General features: G+C 35.3%; 3 protein-coding genes across 5 annotated transcripts; 2 read left to right on the forward strand and 1 right to left on the reverse strand.

Moving 5' to 3' along the window:
- The first annotated feature begins 1,522 nt into the window (after window positions 1–1,522).
- On the forward strand, window positions 1,523–7,935 carry LOC114749351 (protein NUCLEAR FUSION DEFECTIVE 4). Of its 2 annotated transcripts, none has more exons than XM_028937852.1 (3): window positions 1,523–1,908; window positions 5,611–6,545; window positions 7,006–7,935. In XM_028937852.1, the coding sequence occupies exons 1-3, from the start codon at window positions 1,600–1,602 to the stop codon at window positions 7,493–7,495; spliced, it is 1,734 nt and encodes a 577-aa protein (XP_028793685.1). In that variant the 5' UTR covers window positions 1,523–1,599; the 3' UTR covers window positions 7,496–7,935. The 2 variants fall into 2 exon arrangements, with proteins under 2 accessions (XP_028793685.1, XP_028793686.1); XM_028937853.1 differs by lacking the exon at window positions 1,523–1,908 and adding an exon at window positions 4,672–5,017.
- Window positions 7,936–9,215: 1,280 nt separating this feature from the next.
- Window positions 9,216–9,809, reverse strand: LOC114749354 (uncharacterized). The gene has a single exon (XM_028937856.1). The coding sequence runs from the start codon at window positions 9,732–9,734 to the stop codon at window positions 9,396–9,398; it is 339 nt and encodes a 112-aa protein (XP_028793689.1). The 5' UTR covers window positions 9,735–9,809; the 3' UTR covers window positions 9,216–9,395.
- An 827-nt stretch (window positions 9,810–10,636) lies between these two features.
- On the forward strand, window positions 10,637–13,705 carry LOC114749352 (uncharacterized). 2 transcript variants are annotated; one of them, XM_028937854.1, is made up of 2 exons: window positions 10,637–11,554; window positions 13,396–13,705. In XM_028937854.1, the coding sequence occupies exon 1, from the start codon at window positions 10,678–10,680 to the stop codon at window positions 11,545–11,547; it is 870 nt and encodes a 289-aa protein (XP_028793687.1). In that variant the 5' UTR covers window positions 10,637–10,677; the 3' UTR covers window positions 11,548–11,554; window positions 13,396–13,705. The 2 variants fall into 2 exon arrangements, with proteins under 2 accessions (XP_028793687.1, XP_028793688.1); XM_028937855.1 differs by lacking the exon at window positions 13,396–13,705 and adding an exon at window positions 12,837–12,858.
- The last annotated feature ends 528 nt before the right edge of the window (window positions 13,706–14,233 follow it).

The following is a 14,233-nucleotide window of genomic DNA, read 5'->3' on the forward strand; positions in this document are numbered from 1 at the left end:
TGAGCGTTGATGATCTGGTTTGTTACCGAACACGCGACTGGAGAGTTGGACATGAGAGAAGCCCCGTGTTCTTTTTTTTTAAATTGAAACTTGGGTCTTCCTCCTTTTTTTTTTTCCGGTGAAAAGACTTTACCAATTTAAAATGGGCAGAAACATGGGCCGCCCGATTAACTCTGGGTCATAATTGGGTTATAAATTCGGTGCGAATAGTAGAATGGGTGCGAGGGGCTCGAACTAAGGCCCGTGGTCACCTGCTCGCTCGTGTGGTACGATGGCAGACTCGAGCGTGTGGACACATATCGACGCCTCCGGCTATTTTACTCAAATCAGTTTAAGAAGGGATGATTAATTCGTTAAAATTGTTTGAAAGAAAAAAAAATCAAATTCATCCTTATTTAAAAAATAATTTTAAATAAGAGAAATCTAGAATAAATGTATAAAAAATGCCTTGTAATAGAGACCGGATTGGTATATATACCCTCTTCTCCTTATTGTTTATGAGTTATTTTCAACCAGTCCACCAAAAAAATAGCTGACTCATTAAATTCGTATTAAAGTTTCAAAATTTTCTAACTTTGTCCTATTTGAGATTAAAAAACACAATACTTGAAGAGTGAATATTAAATTGGAATTAAATTCTCTTTTCATAATTTGCAAAACTAATGAAACCAAAAAAATGTTTTTTTGACCAACAAACTTTTTAAAAAAAGTTAATTGCTAGCCTTGTACAACTATAAATTTATTCTAGAAGATGTCATGTAATACATGTCATTTTGGTAAAAAAAAATTATACTACCTCTGATTTTTAATGTAAAAATTAATTGATTAATTTGAGTGAATTAAGAAAATTTATTAAATTAATTATTTAAAATAATAAGTATTATTTTTTAGAATAGTCTTACTAATTATATGTGTTGGCTAAAACTACTATTTAATAGACAAAATATATTAAAATATTATATTTAAAACTAAATTAAATTTCAAATTAATTTTTATATTAAGGATGAAAATATATATAAGAAAGAATATATATAGAAAGAATGAGAGGGTGGGGGCCCCGCCCCTGCTCCCATTTTTACGATAAGTAATGTTGTTGCTACAGCTACGGGGATGTTCTGGCAGAACAAATGCGGAAAATGATTAAATATTTTTAACGTAAGAAACGTATTAAATTATTAATAATAAAGAGTGGATTCACTCTCGTTATTGCGTTGGATAATATTTTCAAAATCTGTGTCAGCTCCAGTGATTCCTGCTTCATTTAGGCGGCTAAAGGTTAATACTTTTCCATTAAATAAACCAATTTGTTTTTTCCACAATAAAAAAACTATTTTGTGTTTATATAAATATAAATAAAAAAAGGTAAGCGCGGGAGCATGATATCACCGAAAACAGAAGCCAATAAACACACACAAATGAGAGGCGTAAAAAAGATGTGAGTGATTATCTCGTCCCATCAAATAAACGGGGCACTCGCTCGCTCACCACTCACCACTCACCACTCACCACTCACCACTCACTCACAACCCACCACTCACACACGCAAACTCACATACGAAGTGGGAGGACAATCCAAACAGTTGGCGGCAATCGGCGGCGATGGCGGGGCAATCTCGGAAGTGGATGATTCTGGTGGCCACAATATGGATTCAGGCGTTCACCGGTACGAATTTCGATTTCTCGGAGTACTCTTCGTTGCTGAAGTCCGTTCTCGGCATCTCTCAGGTTCAATTGAATTACCTCGCCACCGCGAACGACATGGGGAAATTGTTCGGATGGTCGTCGGGATTGGCTCTCGCCCATCTGCCGCTGTGGATTGTGATGTTCATTGCGGCGTTCATGGGCTTAGTCGGTTACGGCCTCCAATGGCTTCTCATCAAGAACATCATCGCTCTGCCTTATTTTGTGGTACCGCTCTCTTTCTCCCCATCCTTTTCTGGTCCGCTATCTGATTTGCTTTTGCTTCAATTCGCTTTCGTTGCTTGAGTTATCGCTAAGTAATTTTAAGGGGTTTAAATTCCATAAATTGTTTAAAATCACTTAGTTAAAAATATTTGCGTTTGCCGACTTGCAGCTCTTAATTGCATCTCTTAATATTTCATCCATCACAATAGTAGGCATTTGGACTTCAGTTCACTCTCACTTTCAATTCAACGGTAGCCGCTGATTTGCTAAATGATATTCCTTCCGGTTTTAAGTATAAGATACATTTTGTAACGTAAATTGCATATAAAATGGGTAGAGTACTTCCTATATTCAATAAGAAAAATTAGTTGAATTAATTATTTATAATAAAAGAATATCATATTCTAAACTGTTTTTATTAATCATATATATTTGAATTACAAATTAAATATAATTTTATAACATATACAGCTGTTATAAAAAATAATTTTAAAAAAATAAATAAATATTAAAGGTAAATTAGATTAAAGTCTTAATTGCAAGTCAAAGTAACTCAAGTACAGAAAGTAGAAGCTGCAAAGTTTTTCTTTCATCGTTCCCTCTCCTTTTATTTTATTTTATGTTTTTTAAGGTTTGGGTGGGCGGTCTGGACAAAACTGATTTTTTTTTTTTGGGTCAAAATGCACAAAACTGATTTGCTCTTTCATTTATCAAATGAAAATTATTATATGTGTTTTTTGGCATGTTCATAATGTTAGTATTTATAACAAATTTGATAAAATAGCAAATACTTCCTCCATTTAAAAATGGTGGGATTTTGTCGTTGAAGTGAGCAGAAAAGCTTCTTAAACATTCTAAAAGAATTTGTGCTATTCTTTAAAGTCTTAAAGCTGAATAATGAATTTTTATGTATTTAAAAGCTTTTAAAATTATTAAATTTTAAATCAGAATTTGTTACCATATTTTAACAAGTCTTGACAATGATTTATAAATATTAACATATTTTTGCAAGAACACCAATTTAAGCTTTTATAATTTTTATGGTCTTTTTTGTTATTTTCTCAACTTTTTTTTATTTTGTCAACAAATTTGATAAATAAAAAAATTTATTTGTATATGAACAAACTAATACTATCTTCAATCCTAATTATAGAATCTTATTCTATAAATAAGATCTTATAATTAAAACAGAGGAAGTATTAACTTATTTGTTTTTGTTATTTTATGGCATTCCTTCGTGGCGAAGATACCCATGAGGTGCCAAGGATACCTATTGCTGTTAGGAATGACTAGACAACAATTCAACATCGGGGGTTCGATCGTATCGAAAGTGGGAACTATTTTCTTTTGATCTTGACATATCAGTGGACCGCGCATCAGGCTAAGAAAGGAAGAATTATAATTAAGTTTCAATAATAAAAAAATAATTATCAATAAGCTCAGAAACTGAGTGACTTGTCATTTTACAGTGTTTAAGTTGTTATTAAAACTTTTAAATAATTATATTTCTATTTTAGGACTTAATTGCAATTTTTTTCTAAAAACTTTAAATTTATTATTCATTTTTAAATTAGTATAATTAAATATAAGTCATATGAATTGGTGAGTTAAATTATAATTAAATGTCATTTTCTGTTCCTTTTTCTTTGTGCTGAGTATAAGTAATAATAGAAAAATGGTTATGGTTGCTAAATAAGCACTAACTTTTTCCCTCTCTTCTAAATTTCAACCTAACAATGAGCTTTATTTGCGTTTTCTGGCTGTCTAGAACTCTACTTAATTTTAAGTGATATTTATTTTAGCTTTCTTTATTAGTTAATTTCATTAGTGGTCCAGTATATTCTCCGGACGTCCGTTCTCCGCGTTTCTATTTCTTTTAATTTGAGATTCTTTAAAAATTAAAAAAAAATGCACAACAGTACCAAGAAAAGAGTTGGGGAGGATGACAGAAAAATGTCTATTAAATTTTAAAATGATAAATAGGTGTTTTTAACAGATTTTGATTTATTAAAATAAATCGTTACAAGAGTAGTCAATATTACTTATTTGTCTTTTTAAAATTCAATAGGTATTTTTCTATCATTATGTCAAAGAGTTGTTTTTTCATGACAAGTAATTTATAAATAATAGGGAAAATTAATGTTTTGGTCGTTATAGTTTTGACATGTTTGTAATTCAATCGTTATATTTTGACTTGATACAATTCAACCCTTCTAACTTTGACACGGTTGTAACTTAGTGCCTGAAATTTGACTCATTTTCACTCAATCTTTATGCTTTTAACTCTTTTATAATTTAGTTTTTTTATTAAATATATAATTTTATTTTTCAAAAACACAATAACTAAATTATCTATATAATAAAAAAGATTAAATTATACTCCTCTTGTTCTAAATATAAGATATTTTTTGACAGTATAATTTATACTATAAAAGGAATTTTATATTTGAGACCTGGAGAGTAAAATAGTCAAAAATATAGGAAACAATTTGTAGTGAGTCAAATTTCAAAAACTAAATTATAACCAAATCAAAACTATAGAAATTAAGTTTTACCAAATAAAAATATAAAATATAACAACCGAGTTATAAACGAGTAAGAATTACGGGGACTAAAAGATCATATTGATTTTCTGGATACTGACGGTTGAAAGACTGTAAAACTGATACGACGACGCGTAGGATACTAGCATATCACGTGATGCGTACAAACTGAAAAGTTGATTGACGCGGAAGAGGAATCTGCAGTTATTCTTGAATTTCAAAACTCTTCAACACTTGAGCGAGAGTAAAATGCCTTTTGTAATGTTTGAACGCCAAAGAGAAGCAGGGAGAAACTGTTCAAAGAGAGCTCAAAGTAGCTTTGCCTCCGATGCTCTCCGCACTTCCAAAATTCCATTTACACTTTCGGCTGATGTAATCTTCCTTTTGCAAAGTTTGAACACCAACTAAGTGGAAGCTATTCGAAGACCGTTGAAAATAGCTTTCCCCATAGCGCTCTCTCCTAAAGGTGGCATGCTATCTCAACCTGCAACTCTGAAAATGAAAGCCCACGAAAAACGGAATTCCATATGATGGATAAAAAAACTACCTTAATTGTTCACTTCTCTAAGGTGGGACTATCTGAATGTATTGCTACTGTAATCCGTATCTTTGAGAACACTTTCTATACCAGAATTATATACTTCTTGTACAGATGAGTGTTAGAGTCATTGTTACAGATTTGTTATGTTTCTTGTAAGTTCATATAGTACAAGAAACTAATAATCATTCGTTATAATGGATGTGTCAATAGATTTTATCACATGCAGTACTCATTTCCCTGCTTTCAACTGCCCGTTGCACCATCTGGTTGGATAAGAAGTATGCCTAAATTTGATAATTTTTGTCTATCACTAGAACATTAGATGTACTTCAGAAAGTTTTGGCTGTAACTCTCACTTTGATGCCTCTTACTGTCTGTTCTATTGAATCATATTGAATAATGACCCTCAACCATTTATGGATGGAGAGGCTTTACTTGGAAAATCATATAGCCACTTTAATTTCTGGCAACTATAATTTCTGATGCTGTCTTCAAATTATGGGACTAATAATCCCTTGTTCAGATATGAAACAATTTATTTTTCTGGAACTGCAAGGTTACGTTTTGTACATGGCCTTTCATTACAGTGATAGAAGCTTTCAATTTGTTTTGTGGGATCAGGTCTTTCTTCTCTGCTTGTTGGCTGGCTGTAGCATCTGTTGGTTCAACACAGTATGCTTTGTTCTGTGCATCAGGAATTTCCCAGTCAATAGAACCCTTGCATTGTCACTAACAGTGAGCTTCAATGGCGTAAGTGCAGCACTATACACCCTTGCTGCCAATTCAGTAAACCCGTCTTCAGATTCAGTATATCTCCTTCTGAATGCTCTCGTTCCCCTTCTCACTTCCATAGCAGCACTTGTCCCAATCCTTCGCCAGCCTGCTTTAAACCCTCTTCCTCCTGATGCAGTTCATAAGGATTCGTTGATATTCCTAATACTAAATGTCTTGGCCATATTCACTGGCCTTTACCTCCTTATCTTCGGTTCATCTACCTCTGATGAAGCAAAAGCTCGCTACTTCTTTGGTTTTGCAATTTTCCTCCTTGTCTTTCCATTATGCATTCCTGGTATTATATATGCTCGAGAGTGGTTTCATCGTACCGTTCATTCTAGCCTTCGGATGGAAGGCTCACACTTCATTCTAGTGCATGTAGACGATCTTGAGCTTCACAAGGAACTCCTTTCCCGCCAGAATAGTGCTATTAACAATGGAGATTCTCTCAGCTTGCTGAGTGACAACAATAATGGGTCTATGTATTCACATCGGAAGGCAAAAAATAGTGATCCCTGTTGTCAGCATTTGATTGAGAAAGATCAGTTGGTAATGCTAGGAGAAGAGCACCCAGCTTCAATGTTGGTTCGTAGGTTGGATTTTTGGCTCTACTATGTTGCTTACTTCTGTGGAGGCACAATCGGCCTGGTCTACAGCAATAATCTAGGACAAATTGCCCAATCCCTAGGCCTGAGTTCAAGTATTTCTTCCCTTGTCACGCTCTATTCTGCCTTCTCCTTCTTTGGCCGCTTGCTTTCAGCTGGACCAGACTACATTCGCAAGTATGTATTCATGTTCTCAACGCTCTCTAATTTCAGTGTGAGTGTGTATTAATTTCTGGGGGAGATGCAGATTCATCTTTCGTCCTTTATTGGCAAACACCTCTTCACGCCCATTTTATTGTCATGTGGCACGCCGCGTAGTTTAAAAGTAAAGATGCAGATTCATCTTTCGTCCTTTATTGGCAAACACCTCTTCACGCCCATTTTATTGTCATGTGGCACGCCGCGTAGTTTAAAAGTAAATAAGAGTCGTTAAGGTATTACGATTTCTTTTGCACAGGAATGAAATGCTCCGACCCTGAATTCCAAAATTCTCAAATGCTAAAGGATGAAAGTTCAGGGGGCATAATTTTCGGCTTTTTATATTGAACAGAGTGATGGCAAATGACCATAAATAGAAGCGATGTGTGCTTTTGGCTAACTACTGTAAAGGGTGATCATGATCTGCTGTATATTGCAGGAAATTCTACTTTGCAAGGACAGGATGGTTAGCCGTTGCTCTTATACCAACCCCAGTTGCTTTCTTCTTGCTAGCTTCGTCAGGAAGTTCTCTGGCGCTTCATGTAGGCACTGCTCTAATTGGGTGGAGCTCTGGGTTTATATTTGCTGCTGCTGTATCTATCACATCCGAGCTTTTTGGGCCTAACAGTGTCGGAGTTAATCACAACATTCTCATTACAAATATCCCGATCGGGTCCCTTCTCTATGGCTTGCTAGCCGCAGAATTTTATGATGCCAATGCCCAGACTTCAACGGTTGGATTAGGAAACTTAGCAGTGTCTGATTCAGCAGTGTGCATGGGAAGGCAGTGCTACTTTTGGACATTTATTACTTGGGCATGCTTATCAGTCCTAGGTGTAGCTTCTAGTATCCTGTTATTCCTAAGGACTAAACCTGCTTATGAAAATTTTGAGAGGCACCGGGTCTCAACCCAAACGGTAATATCCTGATCTCTGGCGGGCCCTGTAGAAAAATGAAAGATCATGGAGGTGACTTGTATACCCATGATTTTTGAAGCATAGACTCAAGCAAGCAGGGATGAGCCTTGATCAATGATCAATATGCAATTTAGCATTATATTGTAGACAAGGAATCTAGTTAGGGTATTCCAAAAAGGATGATGGTTGAGTTAAACCTCCTCACCGCGTCTTCAAAAAGTGGGAAAAAGATACATTAGAAAGCGTAACTGAGATAGGAATTGAAGTTTTGAACGTGTGAAGCTTGAGGAAAGCATCAACGAAGTAGGTTTAAATCTGGAGGTTCAATCAATCTCCACCTATGATTCATGGGGTTGGATCTTGATCAAAAGGTGTAAACTTTGCATTGTTAATTTCCGACGAGTAATATTATTTAGTTTATATTCGGCGATAAAATCAAAAGGTTCATAAAAGACGGGTATTGTCTTCTTTGAGCGGGGTTTAATGCTTTAGCCGGGTTTGCAGAAAGTTCAATCCAATTTGTAAGGTGCTTCGAGATATGCTTTGAGTAACTCTCAAAAACAAAGCCTGTAAGTTCCAAACTTCCTATGTCTAACTGTTGCTGACTTTGCTTGTTGAATGGGGTCGAGTAAAAAATATATACTCCCATATCTCATCTAATGATAGTTTTAAGTAAAATTTTATGTAAATTAGGAACAATTGTAAGCATATATTCACTGCCTTCCCGGATCCCACTCACTGTGTTAGAAACCATGCATGTAAAGTGCACAACACGCTCTCTTTTTACGGTGGGGATTGGAGAACACGTAGCACTCTCTAGCCTCACTGGCCATAGGATCAGTCAAAGGTACACGGCATCATTCCAAGCGGTGTCAATTATGCTCCACGTCATTCTCCAACTCTGGCTGCCACATCGTTTCTCCTTTTCCTTTTTCATATGTACTACTGAAGTAATACTTTTCTGGTCCCAGACATAATATTTCTTGTGTAGTGTAAACTACATTATAAAAAGAATTTTATATTTAGGATTGGAGGAGTAGTTTTTTTTATTCGTTTTTGAAATAATAGTTTGAACACTTTGTTTTTTTAACTTTGATTACCCTCCACTTTTTTCTGGGAAAAGACGGAGGGTGATGAGAGTTTGTCCCGTTTCACTTGTTTTATTTGTTGTTTTTGTAATGAGTATAGTTTTAATTTTAAAAAAGTGTTAAATAACAAACATTTAATTTTACTAGAATTAGTTTACATATTAAACTGATAAAATGGATTCGGAAATTCTTAAATCACAGGGATTTATTAAAAATTTATATAAAATATATTAATTAATATATTAGTGTGTTTTTCAAAATATAAAATATAATGTCATGTGATCGCAGATATGCATGTTGGGCACTGCGCATAGGCCAACCCAAAGCCGATGAGGATTAGGTTTTTTTTTTTTTAAACCTCTTGGGCATTCGAGGCACTGCTTGGATAGATAGTTACTTAACTTTGATCTCTTGTTCACAAGGGGCCCAAAAAAGGCCTTAAATATGAGCTTTGTGTGCATTTTTGAGTTTTTGACTTGCGAGCCTAGAATGGATAGCTCCCAATTTTATTACTGAATCATCGTTTGAAAGAGCGTGTGTGTTTTGCCAGAATCGCCGTTTATGCTTTGAATTAGAGGATTAAGAGACAAATTCAACGTAGCTTCCCTATAAATAAATATACAGGTCAGTTGGCGGCAAAAAAATAATAAAGATACAAGTCAATGAAAAAATACCCATCCTTTCACACTGCAATCCAATAACACGAATAAAATGTAACCATTTACAAGTTGAAACTCGTGAAGAAAATTCAGAAGCTTCACATTCTAATTTTGAAAACAAAACGCGCACAATGGATTGAACTGAGAGGTATGAGAAGCAGGATATTACTTGGATGCTGCTTTTTCATTCTCATGATCATTATCATCAGTAAGAACAGTTTTGACAAGAGAATCATCAATCCTTGCGGATTCTTGCTTCACCCATGAAATTATCTTCTCTGCTTCTTTGCTCGCCCTATCTTCGTCCTTCTTCGCCTTCTTCAGCCTCTTTTCTTGCTCTTCAACACTGAAAGTACTCATATCAGACAGCATCTCTTCCTTCTTCCCCCAGTCTCTCTGCTGATTTGAGGAACTCTGAATTCCGCTCATGCTTTTGCTCCTTTGGTCACTGCTCTTCTTCACGCTGAAGCAAAAGCAACATCCTCCTTTGAACTCTGTCTCCATCACTTTATCGGTTTACTGCTGCAATTTTGGGTTCGGGATGATCCTGTTAATCAGTTTGGTCTTATCTTCAGGCAAAGTTATGAAGAATTTGTTTGACTTATGGTTGCTGAGGTGGTGGGTGGGACCCCTTTACAGCCAACGAATTTGCTGGTTTTTTGAGTTGTTGGGAGAATTGCGTCAAGGCTTATGTGGAGATGCCATGGCTATTTGTTGGAGCGGCGGCTTTGAATTTTGAAGTTTCACCCATTGCTCTCGGAGACTTTAGCTGATCATCACAGCAATATGTCGGCAAAAAAAAAATAATAATAATAAATAAATAAAGTGATTTCTTTTTTAATAATAATTAATAAATAAAGCGATTTCTTTTTTTTCCCCAGAATAAATAAAGCGATTTCGCTAATAATGATGATTTTTATCATTAATAAAAATCAATTACACTCTCGTGCGTGCTAACGGCTTGTAATAATGCCTATTTTTACTAGAATTTCAATATTATTGCGAATATCATTCTCCACAAGACTCATATAACTTTTTTAAAAAAATTAATATATTCTGTTAGATAAATGGCAGGGCTGATTGCCTAATTAGCTATTTTTAAATGTCTAAATGAAAATCGTCACATTATAAGTTGGGGTTTGGCCAGTAAATAGCCAAGCCAAGCAAAGCATTTAAGATTTTCTTTCTTTCTTTTGGGGGAAAAAAAGCATTCCAGAATCTTGAAAAACCAGCTGGAACTGGAAGGTTTCCTGTCACCATCGTGGATGGATCCCACAAGTCGAAAAAGGTGCTCAAAGCATGAGCTAGCCGTTAAGCGTTTCGTCCCACGCATTCCAACACGCCCCTATTCCCATTAGCTTTAAAAAGACTGATACTCCCACAGTTCGCGACTCACAGTCTCACACTCACACGCCGACTCATTCCTTTCCTCTCGCAGTTCGCAGAAATGGTTGGATTTCCAGACGTCTACGATACGGACGACGAGTCGGCCATCGATGAAATCATCTCTCAAGCCCAAGACGCCTGCGTTTTGGAGCAAGTTTCCGCCATCAACTGCGCTTCCCTCACCGATTCCGTCCTCCCCACCGACCTTGAATCCCGGTTCCGCAAACTCAAATCGTTTCCGGTGACTAAATCAAAGCAGCTTTCGAAGACCTCTTCGGCGAAGGGAAAAGAAGGATCAAGTTCTTTATCTAATGAGCAAACTCCTCAGTTTTCACCCTCCAAGGAGGGTAAGATGGGTTTGGACAGCAAGCCACGGTCTGGGTGCATGTCGGATCATTCGGATATTTCGAAGGACGAGAAAGTGGAATTCTCCCCGTTTAAAGGGAATTCCAGCAGGAAAGAGGAGGTGTTAGCGAAATCTAAACACGGTTCTGTTTCTTCTCCTTCTAATTCTTCAAATTCTTCGGAGGAAAGTTCAATGTCTTCGCTGTTCAAACAAAAACTGGGTTCGAAACAAAAATCAAAAGGTGGGTCGCAGTCTGCTCCTCGGAGCTTTTCAAATTCGCTGATGGATCGTTCACCATCTCCTCCTCGAAAGGCTGGTTGTTTCTGGTGCTCTCCGAAGAAGGATTCTAAGAAGAAAAGCAAGGAAAATTGGGATTCGATGAATATTTTAGGATGGGACAAAGACAGTGATTTTTTGTCAGATATAGGCAGTTTCTCCAGTAAGAACCAGCAGAAAATGCTGAAGAAGGCTATTAAGGAAGAACAGAAGATAAACCGCGAGGCTGAGAAAATCGTCCGGTGGGCTAAGCAGGCATCTGCAAGGATGAGCGCTCCGGCCATCGAGGATGATCTAAGTGATGATTAGGGTACAGGTAAGTATACCTTGGGTCCTTCGTGTTCTTTCTTCCGATCAGTTTACTCTTCATGAAAAATAGAGTTGTTATACTGGCTAGTTATTCTACATTTGCATGCATATATTACCTATCAAATTTATACAATGGGGGCTGATGCTTGTCTTGTTGAGATTCTTCAGGCGTTTTGGGGATAGTATTTTGAAATGGTGATCATAATGTTTTCATTATACTTAAACAGGGGAGGGTGTATCATCGCAATGTTTTACTGTATATTGCAGATTCCCATAAGTATAAGCAGTTTTATATCCTAAACTGTAACTTTGATAATCTTTCCATTTTGTTTTGCTCGATTTGGTGGGTATTTTGGTGTTTCATCTAATGTAAATTGGGTTGAGCTAATCAACCTTCGCATAAGTTTTGCGGTGGAAATTGAAAATGCTGTCTAGAGAGTTCCATTGAACGTTGGCCCGTGGCATTATTATTTGGTGAAATTCTTGCATTCACTGTGTTCTGACCAATCAAGATAAGATAGCTCATGTACTTTTAATCCTTCAATTTATTTACATAATTGTAAGGGAAAATCGGAAAAAAAAAACCACCGAAATAGAAAAATTATATACAACAACAAATAGGTGAGATTGTTGTCAAAACTTATTGTTATGAGTTTTTATTTGTAATTTTTTTTATTTTGGTGGTTTTTATTAGGATTTGCCCTAATTATTATAAATTATTTCAATTAGTGATCTTTTGTCAAAAAGTGCATTTCCTCTTCTTTCTCTGTCTCTCCTCGCTTACCCCCCCCCCTTTTTTTCTCGAATGCACCTCTGTCAGGCTATACCAGGCCCAATCAAGCTAGGATATAGGCTCCTGAACCTATTTTTATCTCTAGGTAGACTGGTCTTCAACCCCAGAGATCAAATCTGATTTACTGAGCTGTTGGCAATTGCTTAAAGCATTTTTTAAAATTATTTTTCTGTAAATAGAAGTAAATTTTTCTGTATATTTACTTTATATATTATAAAATTATTTTTAAAACTATAATTTTATTTTCATTCAAACACTTTTTTGGTTTACCATGGAGTTTATCCTAGACCAGAGCAAGGGCAACACGGTGTAGCCTGGAATGATTTCAAATCATACCTGAGCTCAGGCTGAACTGGTCTTTGTGGAGCCCTATTCAAAATGACTTAGGATATGAGTTTCAGTGAAAAATGGATTTGGAGGATGGGATCATGGGGACGATTTGTAGCAAGGTTTGTTAGAGCACGCAAGAGAGTCTAACCTTTTTACTCCAAAACAGTGTTTAAAGCCAAACAATCCCGTAAAAAAAAAAAAAGGCGAAAAAAGTTGCACTCTGAAAGATGACGGCAAGGTTAGATCTTATAATCCAAAACTCCATTTGATGTCTCCTTCCTTGTTCAGATTTGTTAAATCTCTATTTTAACTCGTCAGGAGATGAGTTATTCAAGGGGTGAAAAAAGGACAGAGATATAAAGGAAAGAATAAAAAATTAATAAAAAGATTTTAAAGGATGATAAAAGATATTTGGTTATTAATTAGACAATATGCCAATATTTTGATTTATTGTTAGTTTGTTATTTGCATTTAATTTTAGAATTTTAAGATGTTCTCTCTTTAATTCTTTAGATTTGAGTTGAAGCTATAGCCCTCTATATTTTATTTTGTAAACGTCTTTTGAGTATTGAGCTTCTTCCTAAGCTTTCTCTTTTTCCTGTCTGTTTATATAGTCCCCCCCCCCCCCCCCGGTCTTCCTTTTCTTTAGTCTGTCTCTATTTCTCTTTTCCCTTTCTATTCTCCCTCCTCTCTCTTTCACCTTCTTGGTCTTGGTCTTACATTAGGAAGTCTCTTAACCAGTCACAAAGTGTAGTCATCACACAGAAATGGAAAGCACTCCAGGTAAGGGAGATCGGTCAGTCAAAGAAACGGGAAATTATCAACAAGATTCCATGCGTGCTGCATAATGTTTGAAGAATTGGCATGGCCAACCAAAGATTCCAGGTTTCCTCTTATTTTTTATGGTGAAAAAATGACATTAGCAACCAAAGAGCACAGTGGATTTAAACAAAAGAAAAAAAGAGCACGCACTGGATTTGAATTGATATGTAATATACTCTTTTGCTCCTTAATATAAGAAATAATTAAAGAGTTCTATAATTTATGTTTATTAAAATTGACGTTTTACATATCCTCCAATTGTCAATAAAATGAAATATTTAGTCCTTAATTTTTTTTCCAGTTATTGATTTAGTATGTATTTTCAAATTTGATTAATAACAGTTTTTACATACTTATGGACTCAAATTTAAAATCTAAGTTCAAAACTTTACGTTTAAATAATTATAACTCTCTTCGTTAGCACTAGCATCTATTGACTATTAACTTATGCCTTTTGCCCCAAAAAACAACTAAGGGGGTGTTTTTTTTTTAATCGAAATAAATTTTTTCATATATTTATTTTGTGTATCATAAAAGTATTTTTAAAACTATGATTTTAATTCCATCCAAACACTTACTAAAGTTTAGGGCATTAATTTCCATACTACTATCATTTAAACTTGGTTGGTAGTGTTTTTTCTTCTTTTTTTTTTTTACTTAAAATTTGCGCACTAGTACTTTAGTTAAATCCAAATAACTAAATAATTACGGATCGTCTTATGTATCTTTTCTTTTTCTTTT

Source organism: Neltuma alba, unplaced genomic scaffold (assembly GCF_004799145.2).
Source record: "Neltuma alba isolate B1F8T4 unplaced genomic scaffold, ASM479914v2 tig00006019_pilon, whole genome shotgun sequence".
Taxonomy (NCBI): Eukaryota; Viridiplantae; Streptophyta; class Magnoliopsida; order Fabales; family Fabaceae; genus Neltuma; species Neltuma alba.

What these genes read in the sequence shown, in the direction of transcription:
- LOC114749352 (XM_028937854.1), top strand. Translation starts at nt 10,678, where the DNA reads ATGGTTGGATTTCCAGACGTCTACGATACGGACGACGAGTCGGCCATC.
- LOC114749354 (XM_028937856.1), bottom strand. Translation starts at nt 9,734, where the DNA reads ATGGAGACAGAGTTCAAAGGAGGATGTTGCTTTTGCTTCAGCGTGAAG.
- LOC114749351 (XM_028937852.1), top strand. Translation starts at nt 1,600, where the DNA reads ATGGCGGGGCAATCTCGGAAGTGGATGATTCTGGTGGCCACAATATGG. An exon ending in TCGCTCTGCCTTATTTTGTG is followed by an intron (nt 1,909 to 5,610) that starts GTACCGCTCTCT and finishes TTGTGGGATCAG; the next exon opens with GTCTTTCTTCTCTGCTTGTT. An exon ending in GGACCAGACTACATTCGCAA is followed by an intron (nt 6,546 to 7,005) that starts GTATGTATTCAT and finishes TGTATATTGCAG; the next exon opens with GAAATTCTACTTTGCAAGGA.